This window comes from Parus major, chromosome 1A (assembly GCF_001522545.3).
Source record: "Parus major isolate Abel chromosome 1A, Parus_major1.1, whole genome shotgun sequence".
NCBI classification, from domain to species: domain Eukaryota; kingdom Metazoa; phylum Chordata; class Aves; order Passeriformes; family Paridae; genus Parus; species Parus major.
The window spans coordinates 48,745,444-48,771,683 of NC_031773.1; the positions used below are offsets into that span (position 1 = coordinate 48,745,444).

At 48.3% G+C, this 26,240-nt stretch overlaps 2 protein-coding genes and 1 long non-coding RNA gene across 8 annotated transcripts in view; 2 read left to right on the forward strand and 1 right to left on the reverse strand.

Moving 5' to 3' along the window:
• Positions 1-24,350, forward strand: CSNK1E (casein kinase 1 epsilon). 5 transcript variants are annotated; one of them, XM_015627700.3, is made up of 11 exons: positions 1-217; positions 4,307-4,394; positions 10,712-10,822; positions 10,987-11,135; positions 11,818-12,046; positions 18,345-18,515; positions 20,021-20,169; positions 20,681-20,873; positions 20,980-21,119; positions 21,493-21,558; positions 23,744-24,350. In XM_015627700.3, the coding sequence occupies exons 2-10, from the start codon at positions 4,319-4,321 to the stop codon at positions 21,523-21,525; spliced, it is 1,251 nt and encodes a 416-aa protein (XP_015483186.1). In that variant the 5' UTR covers positions 1-217; positions 4,307-4,318; the 3' UTR covers positions 21,526-21,558; positions 23,744-24,350. The 5 variants fall into 5 exon arrangements, with proteins under 5 accessions (XP_015483186.1, XP_015483185.1, XP_015483184.1 ...); XM_015627699.3 differs by lacking the exon at positions 23,744-24,350 and adding an exon at positions 22,226-22,417; XM_015627698.3 differs by lacking the exon at positions 23,744-24,350 and adding an exon at positions 22,203-22,289.
• Positions 22,460-25,173, reverse strand: LOC117244430. The gene is made up of 2 exons (XR_004497531.1): positions 24,986-25,173; positions 22,460-24,028 (listed from the first exon to the last, which is right to left on the reverse strand). It is a non-coding gene; the product is annotated as an uncharacterized LOC117244430 (long non-coding RNA).
• Positions 25,174-25,304: 131 nt separating this feature from the next.
• Positions 25,305-26,240, forward strand: part of TMEM184B (transmembrane protein 184B) — a 30,605-nt gene continuing 29,669 nt past the window's right edge. The window contains exon 1 of one of the 2 annotated variants that reach the window (XM_015627693.3): positions 25,305-25,417. In XM_015627693.3, coding sequence (XP_015483179.1) covers positions 25,415-25,417 — 3 coding nt within the window. In that variant the 5' untranslated portion in view covers positions 25,305-25,414. Of the gene's footprint in view, positions 25,418-26,068; positions 26,090-26,240 lie in introns of those variants that run through there. The other variant, XM_015627695.3, reaches the window with a different exon arrangement.

Here is a 26,240-nt window from a genome sequence, read left to right on the forward strand (position 1 = left end):
CGCCGGGCTGTGCCGAGCACACGCCGGCTGGAGGGGACGGCGAGCGGGCGGGAGGCGGCAGGCAGCGCCGCGCCGCGCCGAGCCGAGCGAAGGAGGGACGCGCCGGGCACGGCCGCCACCAGCCCTCCCCAATCCTCCGTCATCCTCCCCGCCGCGGCCGCCTGGCCCCCTGACAGCCGGCGGAGCAGCATCCCCACACGGCCCCCTTCCCGTCAGGGTGGGTATGGGGGGCGGCCGCCCGCATCTTGGGGCGCAAACCCCGGGGGAAAGGCGGCCCCTCCGGCTCTTTGTGTGCGCGGAGGGAGGGGGAGGGGGCGGGGGAGGGGAGGGCAGGGCGCGATGCGCCGGGCCGGGGGGCGCGAGGGACAAAAGCCCCTTTGTGGGGGCGCGGGGAGGGGGTCCCCCCCTTCGCCATCGGCACATTTTTGGGGGGGGGGTTCCCCCCTTCTCCCCTTTCTCCGCCTGCCGAGGCCCTGTCTGGCTGCCGGTGGCGGGGCCGGGCGGGGAGGGGGGTGCCGTGTGTTCTCGGCGGGGGTCTGCGGGGGTCCCGGCGGGGGGCCGCCCCCCGGGGGATTTAGCCCCCCACCCCTCCCGTTCGCTGATGCTCCTGGTCTCTCTCCCCGGCCCCCCTCATCGCCTCTTTCGAGGGAGAAGGGGTGTCTGCGTTTGGGGGGCTGTGGGGCCGGTGTTTCCTCTTGTGGGGGGCGGTAGGGGCGGGGGTCGATGGCCGCGGCCGGGTGCGAGTTGGGGGACGAGGCGAAGTTCAGCGCCGTTCCCGGGGGTGGCAGCTTTTTGTTACCTATCCGGAAAAATAACAGCCCGGGTACGGCTGTCTTCGCGTAGTGTTTGCCTGTAGGGGGTGGGGGTGTAAGGGACATATTTATTATAATATTTTTTTTGTGTGTGTCCCCCCCTCCCCCCCCCCCCTTCCCCTTCCCTGTTTTCCTGTTGTGGCTATTTCTTCCTCAAATGTAGTTCAAATGCTCTGTGCTTGGGATTTCTTTTCTCCCCCCATCTTATTTCCTGGTCTCCTTTTTGTAAGTGTCTAAGGGTCTGGAGGGGATTGGTGTTTTGCATTTCAATCAAAATGTATTTTTTTTTCTTTTTTCCTTCATATTTTTAAGCCAGTTCAAATTACTATTTTCCCAGTCTCATCCTTTTTTTCCCTTCAAACACCGCCTCCCCCCTTCCCCCCCCAAAAAAGCCGTGTAGAGCCTTAATGGTCTATGGGTAAAGCAGCCCCCACTCCCCACGCTTCCACTCAAAGCCGGAGCTGGGATCGGCAGCCTCCATTATGGAGCCGTGGGTTTGGTTTTGTATGGTTTTTGCTAGACAGGGCATCTTTTCATTCCCGACCCCCTTGGGTGGGACAGAGGCGTCCCTCCTGTCCCCCCCTAGCCCCTCTTAGGCCCCCCCCAAGATGGTCCCCACATCTTTGGTCGCCATCGTTGCTGGCACAGCAGTGTGATATCAACTCTTATCATGTGTTTATATAATGGCCTTTGTGCCTGTACGTGGGTATTTTATATTATATAAAAAGGGGCTGGTGCAAAATGGTGTGTGTGGGGAAGCAGCAGCGCTGGCGGCTGGATAGTATTATTATTTTTTTTTTTTGAGGCTGTGTAGTATTGGATATTCACGTATGCAAACGCTCATGCAGAGCACACTCTCGCTCTGAGGTTGTATGTGTGTTAATCCCTTATGGAAAACTAAATGGTTTAACTAAATGATTGCCCTGCAGCCCCTGGGAATGCTGCCTTGGCTGTAGAGTGCAGAAAGGGTGGCAGGACTGGGGGCGGGGGTTAAAGCCTTGTGGGGGGGGGTGTGAAAAGGAAGGATGGTTTTTTAAATTTTACATATATAAATAATACATAGAGGGGTGATATAAATTTTATATATAAATTAATATATATTTTATGGGTACAATTTTCTTCCTTTTTGTAACAGTAGACCTGAAGATCAGAAGATAAAGGGCGGAAGCTGTAGATGGTGGTGGGGGTACGCGTGTGAAGTAGAAGCAAATGGGATAGATGTTTGAACTCCTGGAGCAGTTGTTGAGGGGGTGGGATGTGTGTGTCCTGCCCTCTACCAGGAATCCAGGCTCTCGCTCTCTGGCTATCCTCCGCCCAGGTTTTCTACTCACACTTGTGTATGTATGTGTGTTGGGGGGGAGATAAGGCAAAATGACAGCTGTGTGAGACCGTGATTTTTTTTTTACTCCATTATCCTGCTTCCCGCTTCCACCCCCGCGCCCTGGAGCATTTTTTAGATTCCCCTTTGGAGCCTGTTGCTTAATCAGCTACAAGGGCCGCTGCCTCGTTGTGTGAGAAACTCTTCTTAACCTGGTTCCTGCCTGTCCCAGAAGGGTGGGTCTGAATTTAGGTTTGGGACTGTGGCATTGCAGAGCAGTACCTGCTGTGTCCTGGTGCAGAGCAGACCCCACTGGAACCTCTTGCCCGGTCTCTGTCGTGTGCTCAGCTGTGCTTGCCCCAGCTGGAAATTGGACTCAAGTGGAAGTGTTTGGGGCTCACAGGCCTGGGTAAACACTCCATGAAGGAAGGAGGATGGAGAGCTGTCTTGACAGTGGTGTGACAGGTTCCCGGGGACACAGACCTTTGATCGTTTATTGGAGTAGGAGTGTAAGCAAGTCAGATGTATGTTAATGTGGTTATACAGAACAGCAGGCAGCGGATAAAAATCATGTCTGTTTGCTGCGCCCTCACCCAGGTATGCCTGCCTCCTGGTTCAGTTCCCAAGGCTCTGCCTACATTCCTTGTAGTAAGAAAGTCAGAAATAGCCACAGGGTTTTATAGACTTTAGATGCACAGAAACCCACAGGCATAAGCAAATACTAGGTGAGGGGACTCCACCTCTGAGTGTTTTGTGTGTGTGGTTTCTGGTGACTGCAGCTCCGCTTTCAGGGTTCACAATGTCCCCTGAATGCCTTGATAGGATTATTTCCCTGTACATCTCCGCAGCCCGTCCATTCTTCTTTCTGTAATCCCATCTCCTGGGGCAGGAGAAGCAGCTCTGCGTTTATAGTATGCCCAGAATCCTGTAGCTGGGATTATTTTTTTTGTACTTCTCTCTCACAAGGCCATTTTTCCCTTCTTTCCTTCAGTGATGCTTTCTTCCCACCAGGCTCCAGCAAGGGAAAGTTCCTCGCACCCACTTGTGAAAACATGAATCATTCCTCACCTTTCCTGTCCCCAACAGGCTCTGTGTCTGCATTTTGTACGCTAATAATGTGGCATTGCATAAATTAGGACTGTGGCAAATCCCTGTAAAAGGAGACACATTGACTGTCTTGGGAAGTGATGTGGTTCCTAGAATAAGTTGGCGGCCGTAGAAGAGGCAAGGGAAAGAAGAGGGAACTGCTGGAGCTATGTTTGGCCAAGGTGTTTGCAGCAGAAGTTGAGGTTGGCAAGAGAGAACAAACCCTGTGGCTGTGGTCCTTCCACCTAGTTGGTTTTCTGTGGCAGATGAGTAGGCTGAGCCTGGGCATGTTGATGGGGTGTATCAGGTCAAAGGGTTAGCTAATCATCTCAGGTAAAAGGATGAGGAAAGGCCTGAGCTGCTAAAAACAAACAGCTGGCACACCTAGATAGGCAAGAGAGATGGAGAGGCTCAGGTAGGCCAAAGGAGGTGGTGATCCCATCAGCAGAAGTGTGTGGAGATGAGCAAGCGGTGTTCCTAGTCAGTGTGTGCCTGCCAGGGTTCAGTTCAGCGAGATGTCTCCTCCCAGTCCCCTGTGCCGGCCCCTGCCTAGGAGCGATGGAGTCTCTTGCTCCTGGCAGTCTGTCTGTCTCTTGCAACCCTTGGCTCCTGTGCTTCACCACCGCTGAGGTGTTGGGGTAGGGCTGTGTCAGAGAGAAACTCCTCACAGGGCTTTTTATGCCTGACCCTTCTGGTCTCACAAGGCCAGTGCCAGGTACAAGAAGGAGTACCTCTTTACAGTGGTGTGGCGTGATCACGCACTAAAACCTTCTCAGAAGGGGTTCCTGAACCCCTCCCCAGTCTCTGAGCAAAATGTTGGGGAAGAGGTTCAATCATGCTTCATTCTAATAATGGGAACATGGGAAAAACATGCTTGAGAGTGTTCTGGTCCTGCAGTGTTTCTTGCTTATGCTGTCCCTGGACATTCAGGACATCAGGAGAGGTGACAGAAGTTGTGTAGAAAATGAAGTATTTCAAGATTTAAAACTACTCAGACTCTGGGTGAAATGGGGAGGTCTCTTCTGTAGTCTTACATGATTCACTTCCTGTTTCTGCTCTGACACTGCTCTTTCTGTGCTTCTTTTCTCAGCACGACTGAACCATGGAGCTTCGAGTGGGAAACAAATACCGGCTGGGCAGAAAGATTGGTAGTGGTTCGTTTGGAGACATTTACCTAGGTGAGTGTGAGAGTCTTCTCTCTCAAGGTTGGTTTTCTCAATTGCATCATTGTTTTGGGGTTGTTTTTCTTGCCTGTTGGTATTTGTGGGCACCATGTAAGGTTGGAAGGGGTGGAGAAGAGAAAAAAAAACCTGATGGAATACTGCTAGTGGTTGCTGGCCTTCTCAAGGCAAAGAAAGGGGGATGAGCTCAGCTTTGCCTTACCATGTACTGGAGACAGTGGTGGTTGATCAGACTGATTTAGATTTGGACTGTTTGGGACATATTTGTCATACACCCTATTCCAGCATTCTCACTTCCTTTTCTTGAGCTTGGGTGTATGTGGGTATAAACTCTGTTGACAGAGTGCGTGGTGGAAAGGGAGGTCATAGCTATTCCTTCAGGGATAGAAGGAATACAGTTTTGGGAAGACTGGTAGTGGAAGAGGTGGTCCAGGACCTGTAAGAGAAAGGTCTGAGACTAGGAGGTGTAAAACAGGTCAGAGAGCCTGGCCTGGTTAAAGTCCTGGGGCCCAGATCTGTTGGATCTGTAATGGGATTTAGAGTTAATGGCTGGAATGACCTGAGCTGGAAGCTCAGTGGACAGAGCCCATGAGGTGCGGGGTTTCCTGTTACTACAGCAGGTCACCTGGGTAGCAGTTCTTCCAAGCCAGTGTGCTGATGTGTAGATATGTTCCCTGATGCTTTGCCTGCTCATGCTTTTATTGGCTCAAACCATGTGGGGCCAGAGTGGTGAGACTACCCAGCAGCCTGCTCGATGCCTCCATGAGGGCTGGTGTTACCTGTCTCTGATTCTCACCGCTAGCTGTTCCGCTGTGGTTCTGCAGCCTGGCAGAAAGGCTGTCCTCTGCTCTGGTGTCTGCACCCTTTGGGTACTTGCAGGTGGCTATCATGTGCTCCTTGACTGTTAATTTGTTGAGTTGTATTTTGCTTCCCAGTACATCCACCGGTCCTAACTTTTGCTGGTCCTTCAATTTTTCCTAGTTTCTTCATCTGTTGAGCAGCTCGGAGCTAACACTGCATTTAAGGTGTGGCATTTCCAGTGCCTGGCAGTGGAGGACTACCCTCGAGTGATCTGTAATGTGATGCCTCTACATAGGCTGCTTTGGGTCTCCTTGGCTTTCCCCATCACCAACACTATCAGGTTGCAGAATTGGCCTTAATGCACTGTCAGCTGTATTGGAGAGATCTTTTAGGATCTCCAACATCTTCCCATACCTCCCCAAATCCCTTTCATTGAATACCTCTAGTTCAGATTACTTTTTCCTGTGACTGTAAATCGCTGTCTGTTTTCAACCTCTGGATTTTATCTCCAGTTCTCTCTTGCTTTATTATTCTCTCTTGATTGGTGGTGGCAGCCCCTCTTGATTAAGTGTCCTGTGGGAATCATCAGTAACAGGCTTTGTTGCACCTTTATCCAGAACATGAACAAAAATGATAGATAATGGACCTGGGATCCCAGTTCCTCTGTGTGCTGCCTTTACTGCAGCTCGTTCCTGTATGCCGCTCCTCTGTGACCCTCCAACCAGTCAGTGTCTTGGGTGCTTTTAATTCCCAAGTGCTAGGATTCAGGGGTGATAGCTCAGACACAGCATTTTCCACCTATGCTAGGGCTTGAAGTGTTCTAGATCCTCTCTAGGACAGTATAAATTGTCAGGATCTTGCGAAGCATCTGGGGTACGTGTGAGGAGAGGAAAAAACGGAAAGGCCTGATCCTGTATTGCTGTGTACCATGTAACAGGTCATCCACCTGTGCAAAGCAGGTATGGAAAATAGCCCCTGGTGAGGGGGCTGTGCCTGCCTTGCCTGTCACCAAACAGAAGAAGCCCAGTGACCCAGTGTGGTGAGCACAGCAGGATTCAACCAAGTTACTTGAATGCAGTATCAAAGCCCTTGTGATGTTCCTTGAGGTGCAAGCCAGCATGTTTTGAAGCAGTGATAGCGAGACTTTGTGGAGCCTGGGTGACTCCCCAGCCTGGAGGGATTGGGCATGTAGTCTGTGGTGGTGTGTCTGGAGGACGCTTGTGCTCATGCTGTGCTCTCACGGCCTGCTCTGCAGACAGAAGGACTCATTCACGAGGACTTCTCTCCTGCACCAGGTTCACCTCACAGTTCTCTCCTTTAATAATGGTTTGGACACAGAGCAGGGCTTGTCTGTCTCTGAGGATTAGTAGGGGCTGTATGGTTTATCCTCAGCTTCTCTCTTTCAGAGTGTTATTACCTTCACCTGCTCCATAAGCAGTGTGGGGTGGTGGTTTAGTGTCATTGCTGTCCTCTTTGGGGTTTGTTTTAGGTTTTTTTTTGTCTGTCAGAAGGAAATTTGGGTTTCTACATGAGTAGACACAAAGGATGGACTGTGTTAATCCTTAGCTGCGTCTTGAAGCACATTCCTTCTGTGCCCTACTTTTAGGGATAGGTGTGCTAGGTGAAATATTCTCCCCACGCTGGTCTAAGAGGGTGGGAAATGAGATCAGGCTGCCCACGGGCCTTGGCTAGCTCATTTACCTCTAAAAATGCTCGTTCAGAAGGGCAAAACCCAGTTTACAGAGGAATTGCCGAGACCTTTGGGCCGCTGGAGGAGGAGGTGCTTTGTCAGAGGTTCTGGCCAAGAGGCAGGGGAGGGTTGCTGGACGTGTAGGAATCGTTTGGCCGGGATGCACACTGGTGGTGGAGAGGAGCTGGGCAGACAAAGCATGCTGGGACCTGAGCTGGCTGGGGACAGTTCCTGGTGGCAGGCTCCTCCCTTGCTGGGAGGGGAGTGCCTTCTCTTTGTTTCCTGGCTTGTTAACTCTCTCTCGCCCTATCTGCCTTCATCCATCTGTTCCCAGCCCTCCATTCTTCCCTCGGCAGGCTGTGCAGAGGGGCACAGGCGGTGGGGAGTGCGGGGCCTCTGCCCGTTGTCCCCGATGCTCAGGGAGGGCAGTGTTTATTGTATCAGACATGCAGTAGGATTTCACTCTGAAAAGATCCTGTTCAGCCGGTGACATCCTCTGTCCCCGGGGCCCTGTTTCAAAGAGCTTGTGATGAATGAGCTGAATTTGTGCAGCCCCCACAGCAGAGCGAGACTGGGGGAGGATGTTAGGAATTATCCCCCATCCTACATTCAGTCTCTCGAGTGGCTGAAGCTAGCAGACTCTGCTGTATTTGTCTGAAACATGGTGCTTTCCAGTCTGTAAAGAGAGCACAGAACTGTTGCTTTTGTACTTGTAGCTTTAAAAAAGATGGTGGTCGAAGCATGGAACAAAGGATCAGAAAGACTCCTGCCCTTAAATTCCCTCCTTGCTAGTGTTGGTCTCAATCTGGGTGGATCTCTAGCCAAGAAATAGTACAGGGAGCAACTTGTAGGATGTGGTGAGGTTTGGAGGGGGAAGAAGCCTGAAGAGTTCAGACAGTGACCCTCTCAGCGAAGAATAGGCCAGATTGGTCCAGAGAAGGACCACAATAATGATTAGAGGGATGAAGCACCTCTATTATAGGGAAAGGCTGAGAGAATTGAGATTGTTCAGCCTTGGAGAAGAGAAGACTTTGGGGTGACCTAGTTCCAGCCTTCCCTCCCTGAAGGAAGCCTACAAGAAAGACTGGGAGAGACTTTTTGCAAGGGTGCATAGTTACAGGACAAGGGGAATGAATTTAAACTGAAAAGGGTTTAGATTAGATATTAAGAAGAAATTCTTTGCTATGAGGGTGGTGAGAGACTGGAAAAGGTATCCCAGAGAAGTTGTGGATACCCCATCCCTAGAAGTGTCCAAAGCCAGGTTGGATGAGGCTCTGAGCAGCTTGGTCTAGTGAAAGGTGTCCCTGCCCATGGCAGAGGTATGGAAACTAGGGGATCTTTAAGGTCCCTTCCAACCCAAACCATCCTCTGAGTCTACTTGTGCTCTTCCAGGCTGCAAGGTTGTTTCCTCTTTCTCTAAGTAACATTTGTGTTTGGACTACGGAGAGTGTGGGGCTGAAGGCCATCTTAGCATTTGAGTCTCATAATCACATTTGGAAGAACTGGAGTCTTCTTCATGCCTGTTCCTGCTTTCCCTTTTCCAGCTTTTTGTGCTCACAGATCACACTCCTTACCTGCAGACAGCCTAGTAGGTGGATACATCTTCATGTTTCTGAACACCAGGGGTAATGTGGAGAGCTCATTCATGTTTCCACTGTTCATGTTCTGGGAATTGGGTTCATTCGAAATGCTAATGCTGCAAAAAGTCAGAGAGACTCATCATTGCTTGTGTGTCAGAAAACGTATTGGGAGAAGGGAGAATTCCCTCTGGGGAACAGACAAGGGAGCTGCTTCAGAGATTTGGAGGAAAGTCTTCACAAAGGCAGAGGAAAGAGACAAGGGAAGGAAGTGCTCTTATGTTTTTTGTATGTCCTGGGTGTTTCCATGCTGAGTGAGGGCCAGTGGTTGAACACTAATTTAATATGTGGACAGATACTAGTCCCTTTTCTTGCTCTTTTCCCCCTTGCACTGCCTGGTTCTTTTAAGAAGGGTCCTGTGGTGGAGTGAAGGGATGTACAGACTTGTTTTTCTGAACACCAGTTTTTAAGTGGAAAATGCCAGCATCTTTTCAAAAGTAGTCATTGCGCAAATGTTTCTACCTCTACTTCTGTTTTTTCCCTTTCTCTTCTCCTGGATCCTGTGTTAAAATCTGTATTAAATTAATCCCATTGCTCCTCCTTCCCCTCCCTTAGAGCACCCTAAATAATTCCTCTCCCTCCTTAGTGTTTACAGCCTTCAAATATTTGTAGACTGTTGTCATGTCCCATTCTTCCTCCCCACCCTTCTTAGTTGTATCTCTTGTCTATGTTACATATTTAGCTCTTTTAATCTTCCTTAGTAAATCAATCCCTCTAGGCCCTGATCATTTTTGTTGCTCTCTTACAAATTCCTAGCAGCTTGTCTGTCTCAACCCGGCACTGCAGCATCTAGATCGTGTGTTTTTGCTAGCAGGCAGCTCTTGGCTAACTTTGTGTACAAGCCAGAACTCTTCAACTGGAGATGGATCTCTTTAGGATCCATGGGGAGAAGCAATCCAGTTGTGTGAATATTGCCTTCTTTTCTTTGGTTCCTGGCTCTGGAGGTGGTGTGTGAAAGAGGATAAGCGAAGAGATTTATCTGCAGCTTGTCCTTGTGAACTCTTAAAGTCTTATCATGGAGTTCAGGAGGCACAAATTAGCCAGACCTACCAAAACTAGCTATGGGATATCTGCAAAACATCACCTTTGAGTCCAGCTGATGCTTGGCAAGCATGTTCTGGAGTAATTTGTTTTACAACGGTGCTCATAAGCTGCTCGCAATCAGGGCTGCTCTCTGATTTGTGTTTAAGTGCAATTTCTAATAGTTCCAGATAAGAGGAAGGGCTTGTCAGAGTGTGTGAAGCAGGCCTGGTGGGGGAGGAGAGAAGCAAGTCTTGAGTGTCATTCCCGTGACCCATGTACAGATACTCCTTTCCATTTTAGGATGATGTGAAACATCTGGACTCCCTTCAGCTAGTACAAGAAAAAGAGCAGCCTGTTCCTTCTTTGACAGTGCACTTTGGGACCAGAGTGCTGGCTTTTGCAGCTGGCAGCTCAGTTGTTTTCAGAGAGAAGCGTGTGGGGTGGTGGTTTAGTGTCATTGCAAAGCGTCTAGCAATACCTTCAACAAAGGTGTCCAGGCAGCTTAATTCAGGACCAGATTCTGCTTATTTCTTCATGCTTCTAATTTGTGATAATAACAAATGTTTCTGTGTTGGCAAAAGATAAAGGTATTATTAAAACCCTCAGGAGAGAGAGAAGCTGGGGATTTAGAAATTTTCTATATTGAGCAGGTCAGTGCTGTGGAGAAAGCAGAGAGAGCTGGCATGTTAGTAATGTCTCATCCTGAACTAATTGGCTGCATTGAAATGATGTGAGGTAACCAGTAATTTTGCTGTGGAAGAGATACTCCATATCACTGCCTTAGGGGCTGCTTGGGTTCAGGGGCCAGGTTTATGAACAGAGGAAGCTACAACTTCCACTCGATTTAGGTACTGTTGATATGTGCAGACTGACCTTCCAAAGTCTGGCACCTTTTGAGATAACAAGGCAGTTCACGAGTAGGATTGTTGTTCTAGACTGACTTCAGTATCAGACCTGGTTTCCTATTCATGTCCCTCTCTCTGGGCTTGCATTTACAACTCGCATTGCTGGAAATGGTATGAAGTGGCTGAATCTTATTTCTGTCATAGAGAAAAAATTTCAGGGCAAATCTTAAGGTTTTGGCATCTGTACAGGCCTTGTTAAAAGTGTTTAACTTCAGTAGAAGCTTGTGCAATCTTCATTTCACTCTCATTCCTGTGCAGGAGCCAATATTGCGACTGGTGAAGAGGTGGCCATAAAACTGGAATGTGTCAAAACCAAGCATCCTCAGCTCCACATTGAAAGCAAGTTCTACAAGATGATGCAGGGAGGAGGTGAGATGGGGAGGAAAGGATGGGGCCGGGGGAGTGGTAGGAGAAGGAAATTATTCTGGAGGGCTTTAGAAAAGAAATTGTTTGGTGTTACACATGATCAGCTCAGCTGGGGATTCAACATCTATTCTCTCTGTTCCTTGGGCTTAATCCTTTTCTTTCTCCAGTGGGTATCCCGTCCATTAAGTGGTGTGGAGCAGAGGGAGACTACAATGTGATGGTGATGGAACTCTTGGGGCCCAGCCTGGAAGATCTCTTCAACTTCTGTTCCCGCAAATTTAGTCTCAAGACAGTTCTGCTGCTGGCAGACCAGATGGTAAGTTTCCTCTGGAAGCATTTGTGCCTACTCTCCTTTTCCATGCCTTTTCCTCCCCACACACACTCCCCTCCCATCCCCTCTGCTTGAGAGCTGCTGTATCCCAGGCTTTCTTCATTTAGCACAAGTGGCTGCCAGCTTTCTATTTCTTGATGAAGTTGGGGGCCTGGAACCTAGACACTCATGGCATTTCCTTATCTCCATCCCTCCTTCCTTTGCCTGCTGCTTGCCTCATGTTAGTGTTGCACATATAGATACTTTTGCCTGCATGATGAATTATTGGCACTGATCTTAATTCCACTGCTCATGTCCTTAGCTCTTCTGGACAGATCCATTCCTTTCCTAGCCCAGCTAAGTTTCAAAGTTGACAGCTGTCAATGCTGAAGCTCAAAGTTTTAGTCCCTATAGACTTGCTTCCCATCCTTCCTTCCTTGTGATGTGACCTTCCCAGAGTGAGGACTGGGCTGGTGTGCAGGGTTAAATTCCATCTCCAGATCCTGCAGCATCCAGAGCGTGTCTTTTCCTTGGCTGTCATCGCTTTTATTCAATGCAAAGTGTCTTTTTCTTGCTCTGACAGGCCAGTGTCTTGGACAGGGTACTGTTTTTAACAGATGCATTTAAAATAAGTTTGTTTCTTGCCTCTCTCACTATTTATTTATTTATTTATTTATCCCTCCTCCAGATTAGCCGCATTGAGTATATTCATTCCAAGAACTTCATCCATCGGGATGTCAAGCCAGACAACTTCCTTATGGGCCTTGGCAAAAAGGGCAACCTAGTATATATCATTGATTTTGGTTTGGCCAAGAAGTACCGAGATGCCCGGACCCACCAGCACATCCCTTATCGGGAAAACAAGAATCTGACTGGCACAGCCCGTTATGCCTCTATCAACACCCACCTGGGAATTGGTGAGCCTGCTTCCTGTTGCCTCTTGGTGGGTCTTTCCAGGGGAGGTTGTATGTCCCCAGAAGGAGGGAGTTGGGGTCTTTGCCTGACTCTGCTGCTGACCTGCCATGAGATGGTGGGCAAATAAATGCTATTGACTGTGTTACTTCTGCTGCTGTGGTGGCACTCTGAGCTCCTGAAGACAGAAATCATCTCCTGATCTGTGTTTGTGCACTTCTTAGTGCAGGAGGCCCTATTGAGCATCATGGCTGTGACCTTCCTGACTCTGCTCCTACTAAATCTGCCTTTGCACAATTTCTGCAGTCTGATTAGATGTGTAAAGGAGACATTCACAGGCACTGAGCCTTTAGGAATATGTGCAGTTGAAACCTATCTTTTTTACTCCTGAGTGCCTTTGTTAGTGATTGTTCTGTAGCTGTCAGAGCTGGGAGATAGAGGCCCACTGCAATAGGGTGTTACCCACCACTGAGGATGAGGATGTGCTGGGTATGTACAAGAAGCTGGAATGAGGGGAGGCTTCCAGCTACCTGGATACCCCTGTTTCATGATTGAGGATTGGCTGTCACAGGCCTTCAAAATACAAATGTGTCTGTGAACTACACATACCCAATGAGGCAACTTCAGGGAATTAGGGTTCTGTCCTTAATGTGTATGGTTCGTACTGAAGGGATTAAACTAGGCTGGAAAAGAGTGCTCAGTGTGCAGATGAGTCTTACACTGGTGATGACCATCCCAGATTTTGTAAAAACCTTGTACAGGTTAGTACCCATAGCACTTAAACTTCCTGAAGTCATCCAAACTCTTGTCCTGGGAGTCGGCCCCTGGTGGTTGTGAGGAACATAGTTGAAAACCTCTTGTAGTTTTCTGTTCTCTGTCCAAAAACTTCTTTCCAGCATTTGACCTCCTTTCTCTGCTAAATTTTAGCTAAACTTTGTTCACAGTGTGAGCCTTCCTTAGTTAGCGTAGGGTCCATTTGGAGCAGGCTTGACTTGGTTCTGCTATTGACGGACAACTTTAAGGAGCAGAAACACAGATGCTGTCTTGCCTGTTGGACCCAGGGAAGTATCTGCTGTGCTTACAGATTGTTTGTATCTCTGGGAGGCCCTTGTTCTGAAGTGTATAACCTAACCTTGGAATTTGAAAATCAGAGCAAGGCACTCAAACCTTGTAAATTAACAGCTTTCACAGGATTTCACATCCTCATTCTTCCTGCGTTCTCCCCTCTTGCAGATATTTCTCAGATATCAGAAGTCAGTACTTGGCCTGCAGAAAATAAAGCAGGTTTTCCCACTGTCTTCCTTGCTTAATACTATATAATTCTAGTATATAGTAGCTTTATTTGTATCAAAATGGGGAGTGTTGTGTGTTGAGAGTGGGCTGTAATCTCCTGACCTCTTCCATGTTATAAAAATAGTTCTCATAGAACTTTCTGAGTTGGCCTTCTGTATTTTGGCTTGACCTGCATATATATAACTGACTCTCCATTGAATTCTCAGTCAAGATTTCCACAGCCATGGTAACTGCCACAAGGAGACATGCACAAAATAATTCTCACTGCTATGTCTGTCGATTCTTTTGTGTGTGCCTGCTCTGCCTGAAGTGATCACGAGAGGCTAAATGTCTGGTTGTGGCTTTTGAACGACTTCATTATTCATTCCACCCCAACTTAGCCCTTTACTACTGGTGCTTGGCTTGTATGTCAGGATGAACAAACAATGTCTAAACAGTAATCCAAGGGCAAATTGCATATGCCATCAGTCTGAGTGCAGCCGTCGCTCTCTCCATGCCCTTTGCTTCGGGAAAGTCTGGGTGTGAGTTACTCTGCGCAACAGGTCTCGGGTGTATTATCTCCACGTTGCAGATAGTTGCCCTGAATGGCATAAAGGTTACATGACTTGCCTGGAGGAAAGGGGGTGGGGGTGTTTGGGTTTCATCTGGAGTTCCTGTTTCTCAAGACCTTGCCACAGGGTATATGACAGAGATGTTTGTAAGTTAGCAGCATTGCTATGGGAACCATCACTGAATTTTTTGACTTTTCAGAGACTAAATTCCCTGTTTTAATATTACCTTAATGTGGTCTAGGGAGAGGGAAGGAACCAGGTGCCAGGGTGTTTGTGTGACAGGAATAGCAAAGGAATAAATGCCTTTATTTGAATTTGCAAGCTAAGGGTTGGGCATTCCAATGTCTGGAGGAAACACATTCTTTTCCCAGTGACCGGGGAAAAAAGTAGGAGGCAAAATTGGGGAGGGTTCCACAGCTGGAGACTTGCCATTGGGGGAGTCATTGGACTGTGCAGGCTTTGGTTCACGCATTCCAGTCAGTTTTCACATGCTCTAGGGATGAGAGTCCTTTGCACCCACTGTAGCCTGTAATGTCTGAAATAGATGCCCGGGGTGCCCAGGAGACAGTCTTGGAAGAAGCCTGATGGTCTCTGTCTGGGTGACAGAGGGGGTGGGGGGGCAGTGCCTTTCCAAATGAATGTCCTAGATGATATCGATGTAGGCTGTGCAGATCATAAGTCCTGCTCATCCTGCCCTCTGTCATCCATTCCAAATTCTTGTGTGTTTTTAAAGGTTGTTGCCATGCAGTGGGGAGAGAAAGGGGAACTCTAGTCCAGCATGTGCAAGATCAGATCTGAGTATGTAATCAGGAAAACATTGCTTGGTTAAGCCTGCCTGCAGCTGGGCTGGCTCCAGGGAAGACAGCCGATTTCTAGGGAGTTCTGCATGGGAGCAGCATAACTTTGGTAGGATCAGAGTGGAAGAAAACACTCTTTGGATAGGAGGACCAGGAGATAGTTTAGGCTACAAAGAAACACGTTTTGTCATGGACTTTGTGTCCGAGGCAACCAGTCCTCAGTCTTTGGTCTTTGCCCAAGCATGCCTTGTCCTGCCACTCAGCCCTGACTTGGCTTCTGAGGACCCTACTTTGGGAAGGGAGTGAAGATGTGGGCTGGCTGGGAACCTTGCTGGGGGTGGGAGGGAACTGGCAGGAGATTGCTTGCAGAGTGGGTTGGGTTTGAGAGGTCATACTGAGTTGTGTGGGAAGGCAGCCTTGTGTTTTCTCTATTGGAAGGACTTTTGTGAAGGAGGGGGGGAAACGATGAGTGTCTTATGAAGAAGACATTTTTCATAAAATTTGCTTTCAAAAAAAAACCCTCATTGTAGGAGAGCTGAGATAAAATGGAGAGAGGAAGTGTGGTGTGATTATCACAGGTCACGACTATAATCCTGCTTCTGGACTGACTTGCTTAGCGGATACATTCACGTCACTTGTATTTTTCTTTCTCTTTTCAAACTCCAAAGTGAGATTTATTTTTTTTCTTGCGGCCCAGGGATGCTATGAGAGTTAGTCACTGATTGTCAGGTTTCTAAAAGCGGAAGGTAGTAACACTAAATAAGGTTTCTTTGGTGTGTAGAGGTTAAGTTTTATATAGAGCTCTTCATTGTTTAATGTTATCTAGTGTGCTGAGGATGTTGGTATATGAGGCCCTGCAAAAAAAGTAATTAAATATCGGGAGATGTGTAATAGTAACTGAAGATGAAACAAAGAAAGAGGATGTAGGAATTGTTGTCCTTTACCCTCCTTCAGGGTTTAATTCAGTGTCTTGTACATAGGGTTACAGGTAATAGACAGACTGCTACAATGTTTTGAGATAGCTGCACAACTGTGACCCATGGTGTTGATACTTCAGACTCATCACAGGTTTGAGTCTGGCTGAAGCTGTTTAAGTGGGCTACAATGACCACATGTATGTGAGGTGCTGAACATGGAGAGTGCAGTGCAGTAAAACACTTATCATTTGGCATTTTAATAATTAGGTGTTGCACTTGCAGTTGTTTTTCCTTGATCGTATTGCTGTGTTAAGACACAGTTGTGTTTGCATGCACGTAATGGGTACTAGTTAGCTTCCCAATTTGGTTTTTAACCCCTCTCATTGCCTTCAGTGAAGGCTTGTAGAATTCCCCACTGACTTCAGCCTCCCTAATCTCAAGTCTCTAATTCTGGCCTTCCCTAAAGTGCTAGGACCATGCCCAGGCATACGTTTGCAGACTGTATCCCGTTCTGGATGGGATTGGTGGCTGTGCTCAAAAGTGCCCTGCTTCACGCAAGTGGAGGTGTGTTATTCAGCCTGCCCTAAGCAGTTTGGAGTCCAAGCAGGATTTTGGAGGCAGCATCCTGATTTATTCCTGAAAGGCTGATTTGCTTGTTCAGTAGGTTTCTCTGGTTCTTGCCCTGACTTTCCCTACTCCTCTGATGGGAACCACCATGCTCTAGTCAAGAAGCCTCAGCTAGAGGTGTTAAAGCTACAGTGTGGATCAGTCAAGGGCTGGCAAGACTACAGGACTGAGTTTATCCTTGTCTCCTGTGCTTTCAAGCCCTGGGTGTTTGTTCTGACTCCATTTCCACATGCCTCCTGTCTAGGGATGTAGGTCATTAGCCAATATTGTTTAGTTTTGTTTATTTGATATGCATGGTGAGTAATCGCAGCCCTCTGAGAGTACACGTATCCCAACCTTAGGCTAAATGCAAAACTGGGTTTCTTTTCTCTGCTCCTGTCATAGCATCTAAGTATCTCCCAGACAGCCATGTAATTATCTTTGGCAGTAGCCTGATAAGATTAGGAAGTATTAGCCCCTTTAAAGTGGGCAACTTGAGACAGTAAGTTAGTGAGGTCAAAAAATGCTGTGATTTCTACATGCTCAAAGTGAGACACTTTAGGAATGTGCAGGGCTGCTCTCTCCTCTGCCATCTTGGAACGTGGCATTTTGATGGAGTTTCATGTGCTTTAACCCAAATGATCTTTCCTATCAGTTATGGAGTGATGAGACCCTCCTTTTCTTCTGCAACCACAGTACTTTCTTTCCCCCCTCAACAGTTCTAACTTGCCAAGCCCTCAGTTCTCAAAATAACTAGGAGGTTATGAGAGAGATTCATGAGGAAGAAGGAGCCTTGTGCCCCACAGCTTGTGTTGTTACATGTCTATCTGTGATGTGCTACAGGTACTCTTCTGTCAAGATTCAGCTCAGTTAACAGAAAAAGGGACAGCTGTAGTGATCAGCTGGGCTCGGAATGGGGCAGGTGGTAGCATGCATCTGATACAGCCCACAGACTAGTACATAATCTGCAGCATCTTCCAGGATGTGGCACTGAATCCAGCAAAATGTGCTGTAGTAAATTAATATGATAAAGTAAGATCTTTAGTCTTTCCTCTATCCCTGTGCTCTCCTTTAAGCCATATTTTGCCTGCCTGTTATCTATGTCAGTTGTTGTTGTTCTGGAGATGTAAAATACTTTCTCCAAAGTGTTTATTTTATCTGGGAGGGAAACAAGAGCAAGACAATCTTGGCAAGATTTATAGATGAATTTGCAAGCAATGTTGGAGGAGTTAACCAGGCAATATTTGCAGTTGTTGAGATTCTGCATCAAGTCTTTCTTGAGCTAGCTTGAAACTTAAAATGGCTTGGCTATTCCAGAGCACAAGGTCAGTGTGAAATGTTGGGGGTATTTTTTGTGAACCAATTTCTTTTGTTTCATAAGTAAGCTTCTAAAGATGGGTCCTTCCAATGGGAAGCAAGGGCAACCTTTGGTCGGAGTAGATTTGGTAGTGATGCTAGTTACACAGTCATTCCCCATTTGGAGGGGAATCTTTTCTTCAAAGTATGCTCCTTTCTGCCACAGCTTGAAAATATGTCACCAAGCTGGAAAGACATCTTTGCACATGACATGTTAGGCTTCTACTACCAACAAACTATCAACAAAGTTGTTTACTACTAGAAGGGGTCCCTAGTTCCTTGTCCTGCTCTGCTTAAAGACTATCAGCAGTTTAATTAGAAGATGTGTTTGAAAGGGCTGTGTTGGACTTACTGTTAGCTTTGTCTATCTATGACTACCTCCTGTCATGACTAATCCCTGGATTGAAGAATCATTCTGGGTGGGGTAGTGTAGGTGCCCTTCCTCTGGGACTGGGAAGAGCAAAGTAGGCAGGGTTGCTGCAGCAGTTCTTGAGATGTGAAATTCTTGTGTGAATTAAGGCTTGTCCAAGTGAGGAGGTAGTCAGTCATTAGTTATAAAGTGGGTTGGGCAGTATGTGGAGAGGATCACCTCAGCTCTTGTAGTATGATCATCATCACAGGAATTTGCTCTGGAATGTCTTCTACAAGTTTGACTATCTATAGAAATCTACCAGAAAAGAGAGAGGGGTGGTTGTTCTGTTCAGTTTTCACCTCCAAAGCTATGTGATTGCCAAAGCAGTTTTGGTCACTGCTCACTCCTTGCCCCTTTGTAACTTCTCACAGAACAAAGTCGCCGTGATGACCTGGAGAGCCTGGGTTATGTGCTCATGTATTTCAACCTGGGCTCGCTGCCCTGGCAGGGCCTCAAGGCTGCCACCAAGCGCCAAAAGTATGAGAGGATCAGCGAGAAAAAGATGTCAACGCCCATCGAGGTGCTCTGCAAAGGGTACCCTTGTAAGTGCTCTCAACTTGATGGTTGTCTTGTCTGCTGCTTGGCTTGTTCACCTGCTGAAACTCCCCAGAATCCTGAATCCTAAAGGGCAGTTCGCAATACCTCAGACAAAGATGTGCTGCTGCTGACACTGGTGATGAGAAGGATAACAGAGAGGTTGTGGTACAGTTTGGGTTCAGAAGTGGGAAATGTGGTTTTGTGAACAGTCAAAATTACATTAGTAAGGGCATGAGAGTGCTGAGAGGGGGGATCTTTAGGACTTTGTGAGCATTTTAAAGGGGGGTCGGCGTTGAGCTGGGAAGGTATGCTGATGATGCTGAATTTTTACTGGTTAATGAGGAATCCCAGGAATAACAAGGCAGTAAAGTGTCAAATGCAGTTCTTTGTAGGTAAACATGAAGTAACGTATGTGAGAACAGAGAGAAGTCTTGGTCCTTATGTCATGTTCACAATAGTAGGTGCTGGCTGACCAGTGCCACTCACCAATGAGCTGTTGCAACTACAATCGATGGTTCTGTGAAAACATCAGCTTTGTGATCAGTGGCTGCTGAGGAAAGGGAGTGTTAGGAATTACTAGAAAAGGAGCCCAAACAGTGTGCGTAAATCCATGGCCCACTTGCACCTTGAATGCACTGCATAGGTCTGGTCCATCCCATGGTTTCACAAAGGATATGGTATAAATGAGAAAAGGCCCAGGAAAGGGTGAGGTGAGTTGATTTCTGACCAAGTAACAAGTTTTCTGGAAAAAGAGGTGGGTAGAAAGATGATAGAAGTCTTCTCTTTGGCTATGCCTACAGACATTTGGATGTGAGCTGATAATTTTGTGGCCCCAGTTTTTTTTATTGGAAGAGAAACAATGCTGGTTTCTGCCAGCTTCAAAACAAAAGGATATGGTTCTTCACACAGCCAGTAGTAGACCTTGTGGAACTCCTTCGCAGAAGATGTTGTGGATACTTAAATCTTACAGGAGTTTGAGGAGAGACAGAACAAGTATGTGGAATAGAGATCCTGTGAGGATTACAAAATAGTTAGGAACTACATCCAGATCAGGAAATTCCTGGAGCTGAAAGCAGGTGCTGAGCTAATGTCAGTGGAAGTATCAGACGTACCTGCCTCACTCTTTCTCCTCTCATCTACTTCTGGCCACTTCTTATGACAGGCTACTGAGATAGAAGGACTTCTGTTCTGAGTTGAACTTCCCAAAGCTCATCTCCAGCTCTTTAGGCCTGCATTCCTGCTGTCCTTCAGCAGGTGCTGTGACTTGCTAGTCTTGCTTGGAGAAGCCAACAGAAGCAGATGCATAACGTTTTCTCTGGTGAAAAGAAAGATGGAGTCCTTTTGGTGGCCAAAGCGCTGCCACCAGCAGGCTCAGTTTGTGTTACACAGTTCTGTGTTTGTGCTGTCCTGCTCCAGCAAGCTGCTGTTGAAAGGCTGCAGCGGCTCCATGGTGGGACCAGGGAGGTTGGATGGCCAACAACAGCCATCAGCTGTTCTCTGCTCTCTCCAGCTGAGTTCTCAACATACCTCAACTTCTGCCGTTCACTGAGGTTTGATGATAAACCTGACTACTCGTACCTGCGGCAACTCTTCCGCAACCTCTTCCACCGCCAAGGCTTCTCCTACGACTACGTCTTTGATTGGAACATGCTTAAATTTGTGAGTGTGTTTGGCAAAAGGGCTGGACCAGGGTTGGTTTGTATCATGGAGATAAAAACCATGGGGGAGGAAGGTTGGAAACTGCCTGCTGTCTGTGCTTACTGCTGGTGAACAGCTTGAGCAACAGGACCAGGTAGAGTGAAAAAGAGGCAGTTGTTTGGTGTATAACTAACTGGGGATATAGCTACTGTTGTATTAGTGTGTCTGATTAGTGTGTCAGTAGATCTATAGCTAGAGGTAGGTAGAGAGAATTTTTCAGGAGAGAATTGTATTTGGAGCTGGGATACAGATGTGGATTGCAATAACAGCTGTAGTTCATGTGTTTTCTTATCTGTTTTGTTTTGGAATAGAATGAGGTCCTTTCTTGGTGTAGTGCAAGATGGTGGGGGGAGTTTTGGGGAAGGGCCCCACTTCCTTGGCGTAATGGAGCACCGTGTGTTTTCTGTCCGGGGCTGCTGCTGTTTGTCCTGCCTGACAGCTGTGTGTGTGGTGTGGGGGTTTCTCTACTCAGGGAGCAGCCCGGAACCCTGAGGATATGGATCGGGAGCGGCGAGAGCACGAGCGAGAGGAGAGGATGGGGCAACTCCGAGGGTCAGCCACGCGAGCACTGCCCCCTGGCCCACCTGCCGGGGCCACTGCCAACCGTCTTCGCAATGTCACCGAGCCCATGGCCTCCACCCCCACCTCCCGAATCCAGCAGTCCGGTGAGGGGGGGTGGGAAAGCTGGGGGAGGGTGCTACCCCTGTTGTTGGCTGGAAACCAAAACTGATATTGTAATATTCTTGTCACAACATTTCTCTGCCCCAACAGGCAACACGTCCCCCAGAGCAATCTCAAGAGTGGACAGGGAGCGGAAGGTCAGCATGAGGTTACACCGAGGAGCTCCTGCCAACGTCTCCTCATCTGACCTCACAGGGCGGCAAGAAGTGTCACGGATTTCAGCATCACAGGTGGGCTCCTGCTGCAGTATTCCTGGCCTTGGCCAGGATGTCCCAGAAGGTCTACAGGCCCCAGAGCAGTTTTTGCCTGATTTGCTAGAGCTGACATGAGCTGGAAGCTTCTGGTGTGGTATGGGGAGTGGTACACCCTTGCTCTTCTGTTTTGTATTTTCTGGAGGCCATGCTGCCATTTTAGCTCTCTGCTTTGCTTGGAGTAAGCCTTCATCTTGTTGTATTCCAGACCACAGTGGTTTGGAGAAGCAAAACGGTAAACTCTTGAGAGGGAGGGTGTCCTGAGAGAAATGTGCAGGCTCTCTGTTTTGGTGCCTTTTTTTTCTTTTTTCTTCCTCTCCAGCCCTTAGCAACTCTTGCTTTTCTTTTGTAGACAAGTGTGCCATTTGATCACCTTGGGAAGTGAGGAGCAATTGCCACTGGACCAGTGTTTGCTTAGGTGAGCCTGTACTCATGCCTGGGAACCCCTAAGGAGGAAATTGCTGGGAAAAAAAAAAGCCTTAAGACTTTATGTTGTTGTGGAAGATTGGTATATTTCCTTTCCTTTCAACTTACTTTGAGATGTTTTTTGGTTTCAGAGGAAAGAGTAACATTAACTGCCAAAACCTTGAGGGGACAGATTGTCTTAGTTGTAAAGGTAGCTTCCATTTCTCCAGGAGGATAGGAAGGGTGGAGAAGGTGCTGGGCTGGGGAGCCATTTCATTAGTTCCTCATGAATGCTTTTCTGGCAGTGTGACAGTGTTGGGGTGGAGGGTGCTGAGCAGGTAATCAAGTGTGCAAGACTTTGTACAGCTACTGAGTGCCTCTTGTAGAGAAAACCACAGTAGCTGGGCGAGGTACCTCTGAGGGGAGGCAGGAGTGTAGAAGAAAAGGCTGATTTGATTTGTTACACTCCAACTGGCAATGGAAGTGCTGGGATAAGCCTTTACTCCTAACATCTCTTGCTTTTTTCTCTCTTTTGAATTCTCTTTTTAGTGTCTTCACTGTATTTTTCTTTTAAAAAACAAAAAACCCAAAAAACAAACAAAAACCTAAAAAAAATAATAAAAGACAAAAAAACAAACAAACAAAAAAACCCAACAGAATTTCTTTTTGCCAACGATGAGGAGTCGAGCTGTGCCCCCGCGCTGGTGTGAGCCGTTTCCAGAGGGCCACCTGTCCCCGGCGTGAGCGCCTCCAAGGAGCTGTCGACGTGGGAGCCGTGTGGGAACACCTGCACTGCCCCCCAGCCCCTACTGCTGCCCCCACTGGCTACCCTCAGTTCCCTCTCCTGACTCTGCTCCTGGTTTTGATTTCTATTTTTTTTTTTTTTTCTTCTTGGATATCTTCTCCTGCTTTAATTTTTTTTTTTTTATAATATTGTTTTCAAATCATATGGTTTCTAGCCATATAAATTTAAACTTTGCTCTCCTTTTTTTCTGAGGGCAGGGGTTGGTGGTGGGTGGGTGAAGTATTTTTTTTTTTGATTTTGTTCTTTTCAGGAGCCTTATGGGCCAGGAGGGAATCAGATTCCAGCCACACTTGATGGTAGAAGTCTGATTTTTATTATTATAATGGAATTTATTTTCTCAAGCATTAAACACATTTTAAGCTGTGAGGGGAATTGTGGCAACAGCCTAATCATTGACTCGGGCTTCCTTTCCTTGGGTGGCTTCTCTGCGGTTTCTTTTCTGGCTGTTGGGAGAAGTGCCAGCCTTCCCTGTTCCAAGTGGTCCTCACACGCCGAGGGATCTCTTTGGAGAGGCACCTGGTCCCATGGAGGATGGGATTGTTGGAGCTGACATACAGGGAGAAATATACTTCTCATCCCTGCAGCGGGGTCTTTATTTTTATTTTTTTTTTGTCTGGCTGTGCGTGTTTTTCTATTTTTATTTTTTAATTAAAACTTGTTTTAATTCCTGCGGAGAGAGTGTGGGACTTGAGGAGAAGAGAGGGGCGCACAGAAACTGGAGTTTGGAGTTCTTTCAGAGCAATGGTTCTTGCTCTCTCCTTTCCTCATACAACCCCAAGTAAGATCCACCAATACATGCACAATCCCCTCCTGCCCTCTCCCACCCGTCTCCCCCCTCCTTTTCCCCCCCCACTTTAGTTGTTTTTAAATATAATTTAGGAATACTCAAGCTGCTTTGTGGCACTTGGGGCTTTGAAACACAATGATCACCACTGCGACCTATGGCCTGTAGCAGACACACTGTCACTGTAGTGTGGAGCCGATGGGTTGTTGGCAGGGCGGGGAGGGTGGGGTTAGTCTTTGTTTTGTTTGTTTTTACCCTTTCTATTTAACACTTTATTTTTCCTCCCTGTTTTTTTCCTAATTTATTTACCCCTCTTACTGTCTCTCTCTTTTTTTTAATTAAAGAGCAAAACTTTTTATTACTTTGTAATTTAAAAAAACAAAAAAAAACCTGAAGAACTTTGGGGGGGATTTTGTACTTTTTTCCTGTGTAAATATTGGACTTTTTTGAGCTTTATCGTGGTTGTTAATTTGAAGTAATAAAGTAGAAAATGATAAAGTGATGCCAGCATCTGTCATTTCTTCCTTTAATGACCCTGGCACCTTTGCTGGGAGTTGCATCTTAGACACAGGACATGGTCTTGTGGCTGAACCTGTTTCTGAATTCCAGGAACAAGTTTGATCAGAATTACTGGAAAAAAAAGCACAGGACTGGAGTGCCTAAAAATAAACCTGAGCTGATCTCTGCAGTTGCAGCCTTGGAACAGGCGAGAGTTATGTGAAATCTGATTCAGGATCTCTCGGTTCCTGGATCTGAGCCTCTGGCGTCCCATGCGTCTGGCCTTGAGGAAGAGAGAGGGATGGGCCTTTCCACGCCCTTGGCTTTGGGTGTGCGCTGACTTGGACAGGAGTGGACCCTGGATTTTGTGGTTTTTGCTTTCTTCAAACCCAAGTCCTGGAGGAGAGAGGCACGGATCACTTGACAGCACAGTGCCTGATGCAAACGGACTGACATCCCTGTGAAGTGGCACCTGCTGCTTTGGTGTCTGCCGTGGTGTGGTTTGTTTGGGTTTCTCCTCCTTTGCTTGTCTGACCTGTCTGGCAGTAAAATACTAAATTTTAATACTGATTTATTTCTAAATTGCTACTCCTATAGTTACGCATCCCTGCATTATCCTGATGAGAGGCCTGTTTCTTCCAGGCTCTTTGAAACCCTTGAAACTTATTTTCAGAAACACCTGCTGGGAATAAATGATGGATCTTGGTGACTCTGCAAATTCTTTCCAAGCTTGTTCTCTGCCAGCCAGCCAGGAAGAGCTGTTCCTTTGTTTCCCTGCTGCATGGGTCTTCCAGCTCCAGGGATGAGAGTAGGAGGGAGGGGAAGAGGAAGGTAGTTCCAGGCGTATGGGGTATTCTGCACTTAGCTCTATGCTGCATTTGCCCTGCTTCCATTTTGAGTGTGCTTTTGCTGGATCAGAATGAAACTGGACGTTTTCCGTTCTAAATCCTGTGATTTCTGTGGGAGAGGGGAAATGTTCCTGTGTGAGACAACACCACCATCCTTGCCGTGTGGTGGAGGCAGCAAGAGCCGTGAGCTGGCAGGGTCCAGGAGCACTGTGGGGATGTTTTGGGTAGGAGTTCTGGCCTGGGACAAAACGGGAATATACACTGCCATTTTGGGGCACGTGTGGTAGCAGCTCCGTATCTGTTACAAGATGGAAAAGTGGACTTCTAATGCAGGAGGACGAGAAAATCATCACCTCCTTTTGCTAACACAGTCGTATTAAACGTTCTAAGGCGTGGTGCTTTGGCTTGGTTTCTTTGTTCGGCTTTTTTCTTTTCTTTAAGACTCAAAGTGCCCTGTTCAGACTTAAGTCGAGGCACGGCTTTGGTTTCCAACACCCCTGCGTACCTTTCACTCGGGGTTTGGGGGAAATCTGCCTGAGGCAGGCCTCTTCCTGAGGCCAGTATTGTCTTTACCCGGTCCGGCGGGGGAGAAGAGCTGCTGGATCGCTGGACCTCCCGCGTGCCCGTTCCGGGAAGCGCATCCCTCCGCCCGGCGCTGCGGGAAAACTCCGCGTCACCCGCTCCGACAGCACTGCCCCTTTAAGAGAGGAGCGGTGACGTCACCCTGTTCCCCCTCCCTGGCGGGCAGTGGGCGGGGCGCGCAGTGCCGTGCGCAGGCGTGGAGGGAGGGCCGGGCCGGGCCCGGCGTCGCCATGGGCTCCTGAGGCCTCCGCGCCCCCGCGCCGGTGCCGGCGCCGCCCGCGGGGCAGCGGGCAGGGCCCGACCCGACCCCTCCTCGCCCCACCGGGCTGGGCCGTGTCCGCCCGCCCGCTGCATGGTAAGACGTGGCGGGGGCGGCTGCGGGCGCGCGGGCCGGGCCGGAGGGGCCGCGCTGGCGCGGGGGCGGCTCGTTGAGGCGAACTCACCTTGCGCTCCGCGCCGGCCCGGTGTGGTCGCGATTCCCGCTCCCCCCAGTTCCTCCTCCCGTCGCCACCCAGCTCTCCGCCCCGTTCCCCCCCGGTGTGCGCCCCCTTCTTAGGGCTGTCCCCGCCATTCCCTTCCGCGCACATTCCTCCCGCATGGCCTCCTTACCAGCACACACAGCGCCCACTCCCGCGTCTACCCACAGCCTCCCAGTGCAGCCCCCACAGCCTCGCCCCCACCCCCGGTGCAGCCCACCCAATTCCTTCCTCTCCCTCCTTCCCCGCAACCTGTCCTTGCTGCAGCTGTTCCACTCTCCCTATGCATTCACACGCACCAGCACAGCCCCCTCGTTCTCCAGTGCTGTCACGCTCTTTGCTGGCATTGGGTGGGTGTCACTGCACGGGTATGTCTGGTCCTGGGTGGGCTGGGAGCTCAGCAGACTGCAGTAACGTGGTGGGCACCAGGTTTGTGTTTGCTGGGTTTCTTTTGATTCAGACTGGATGGACTGACAGACGCCTCGTGCATGTGCTGGTGTGGTAGGTGTGTGAGGAGGCTGTTTCTGTGCCTGCGTTCTCTTGCACTGTAGGTGAGTTGTGGTGGGTCTTGTTTGGATGCTCGTGGTGTCTCGAAATCTCAATTGCTCTGTGAGGGCTAAATTCAGCCTTGGCAGCTGCAGCATGTAGTGGTAAGAGGGCTTTGGAAGAATGTGTGCGTGACTGAGTTCTGATGAATTGTGG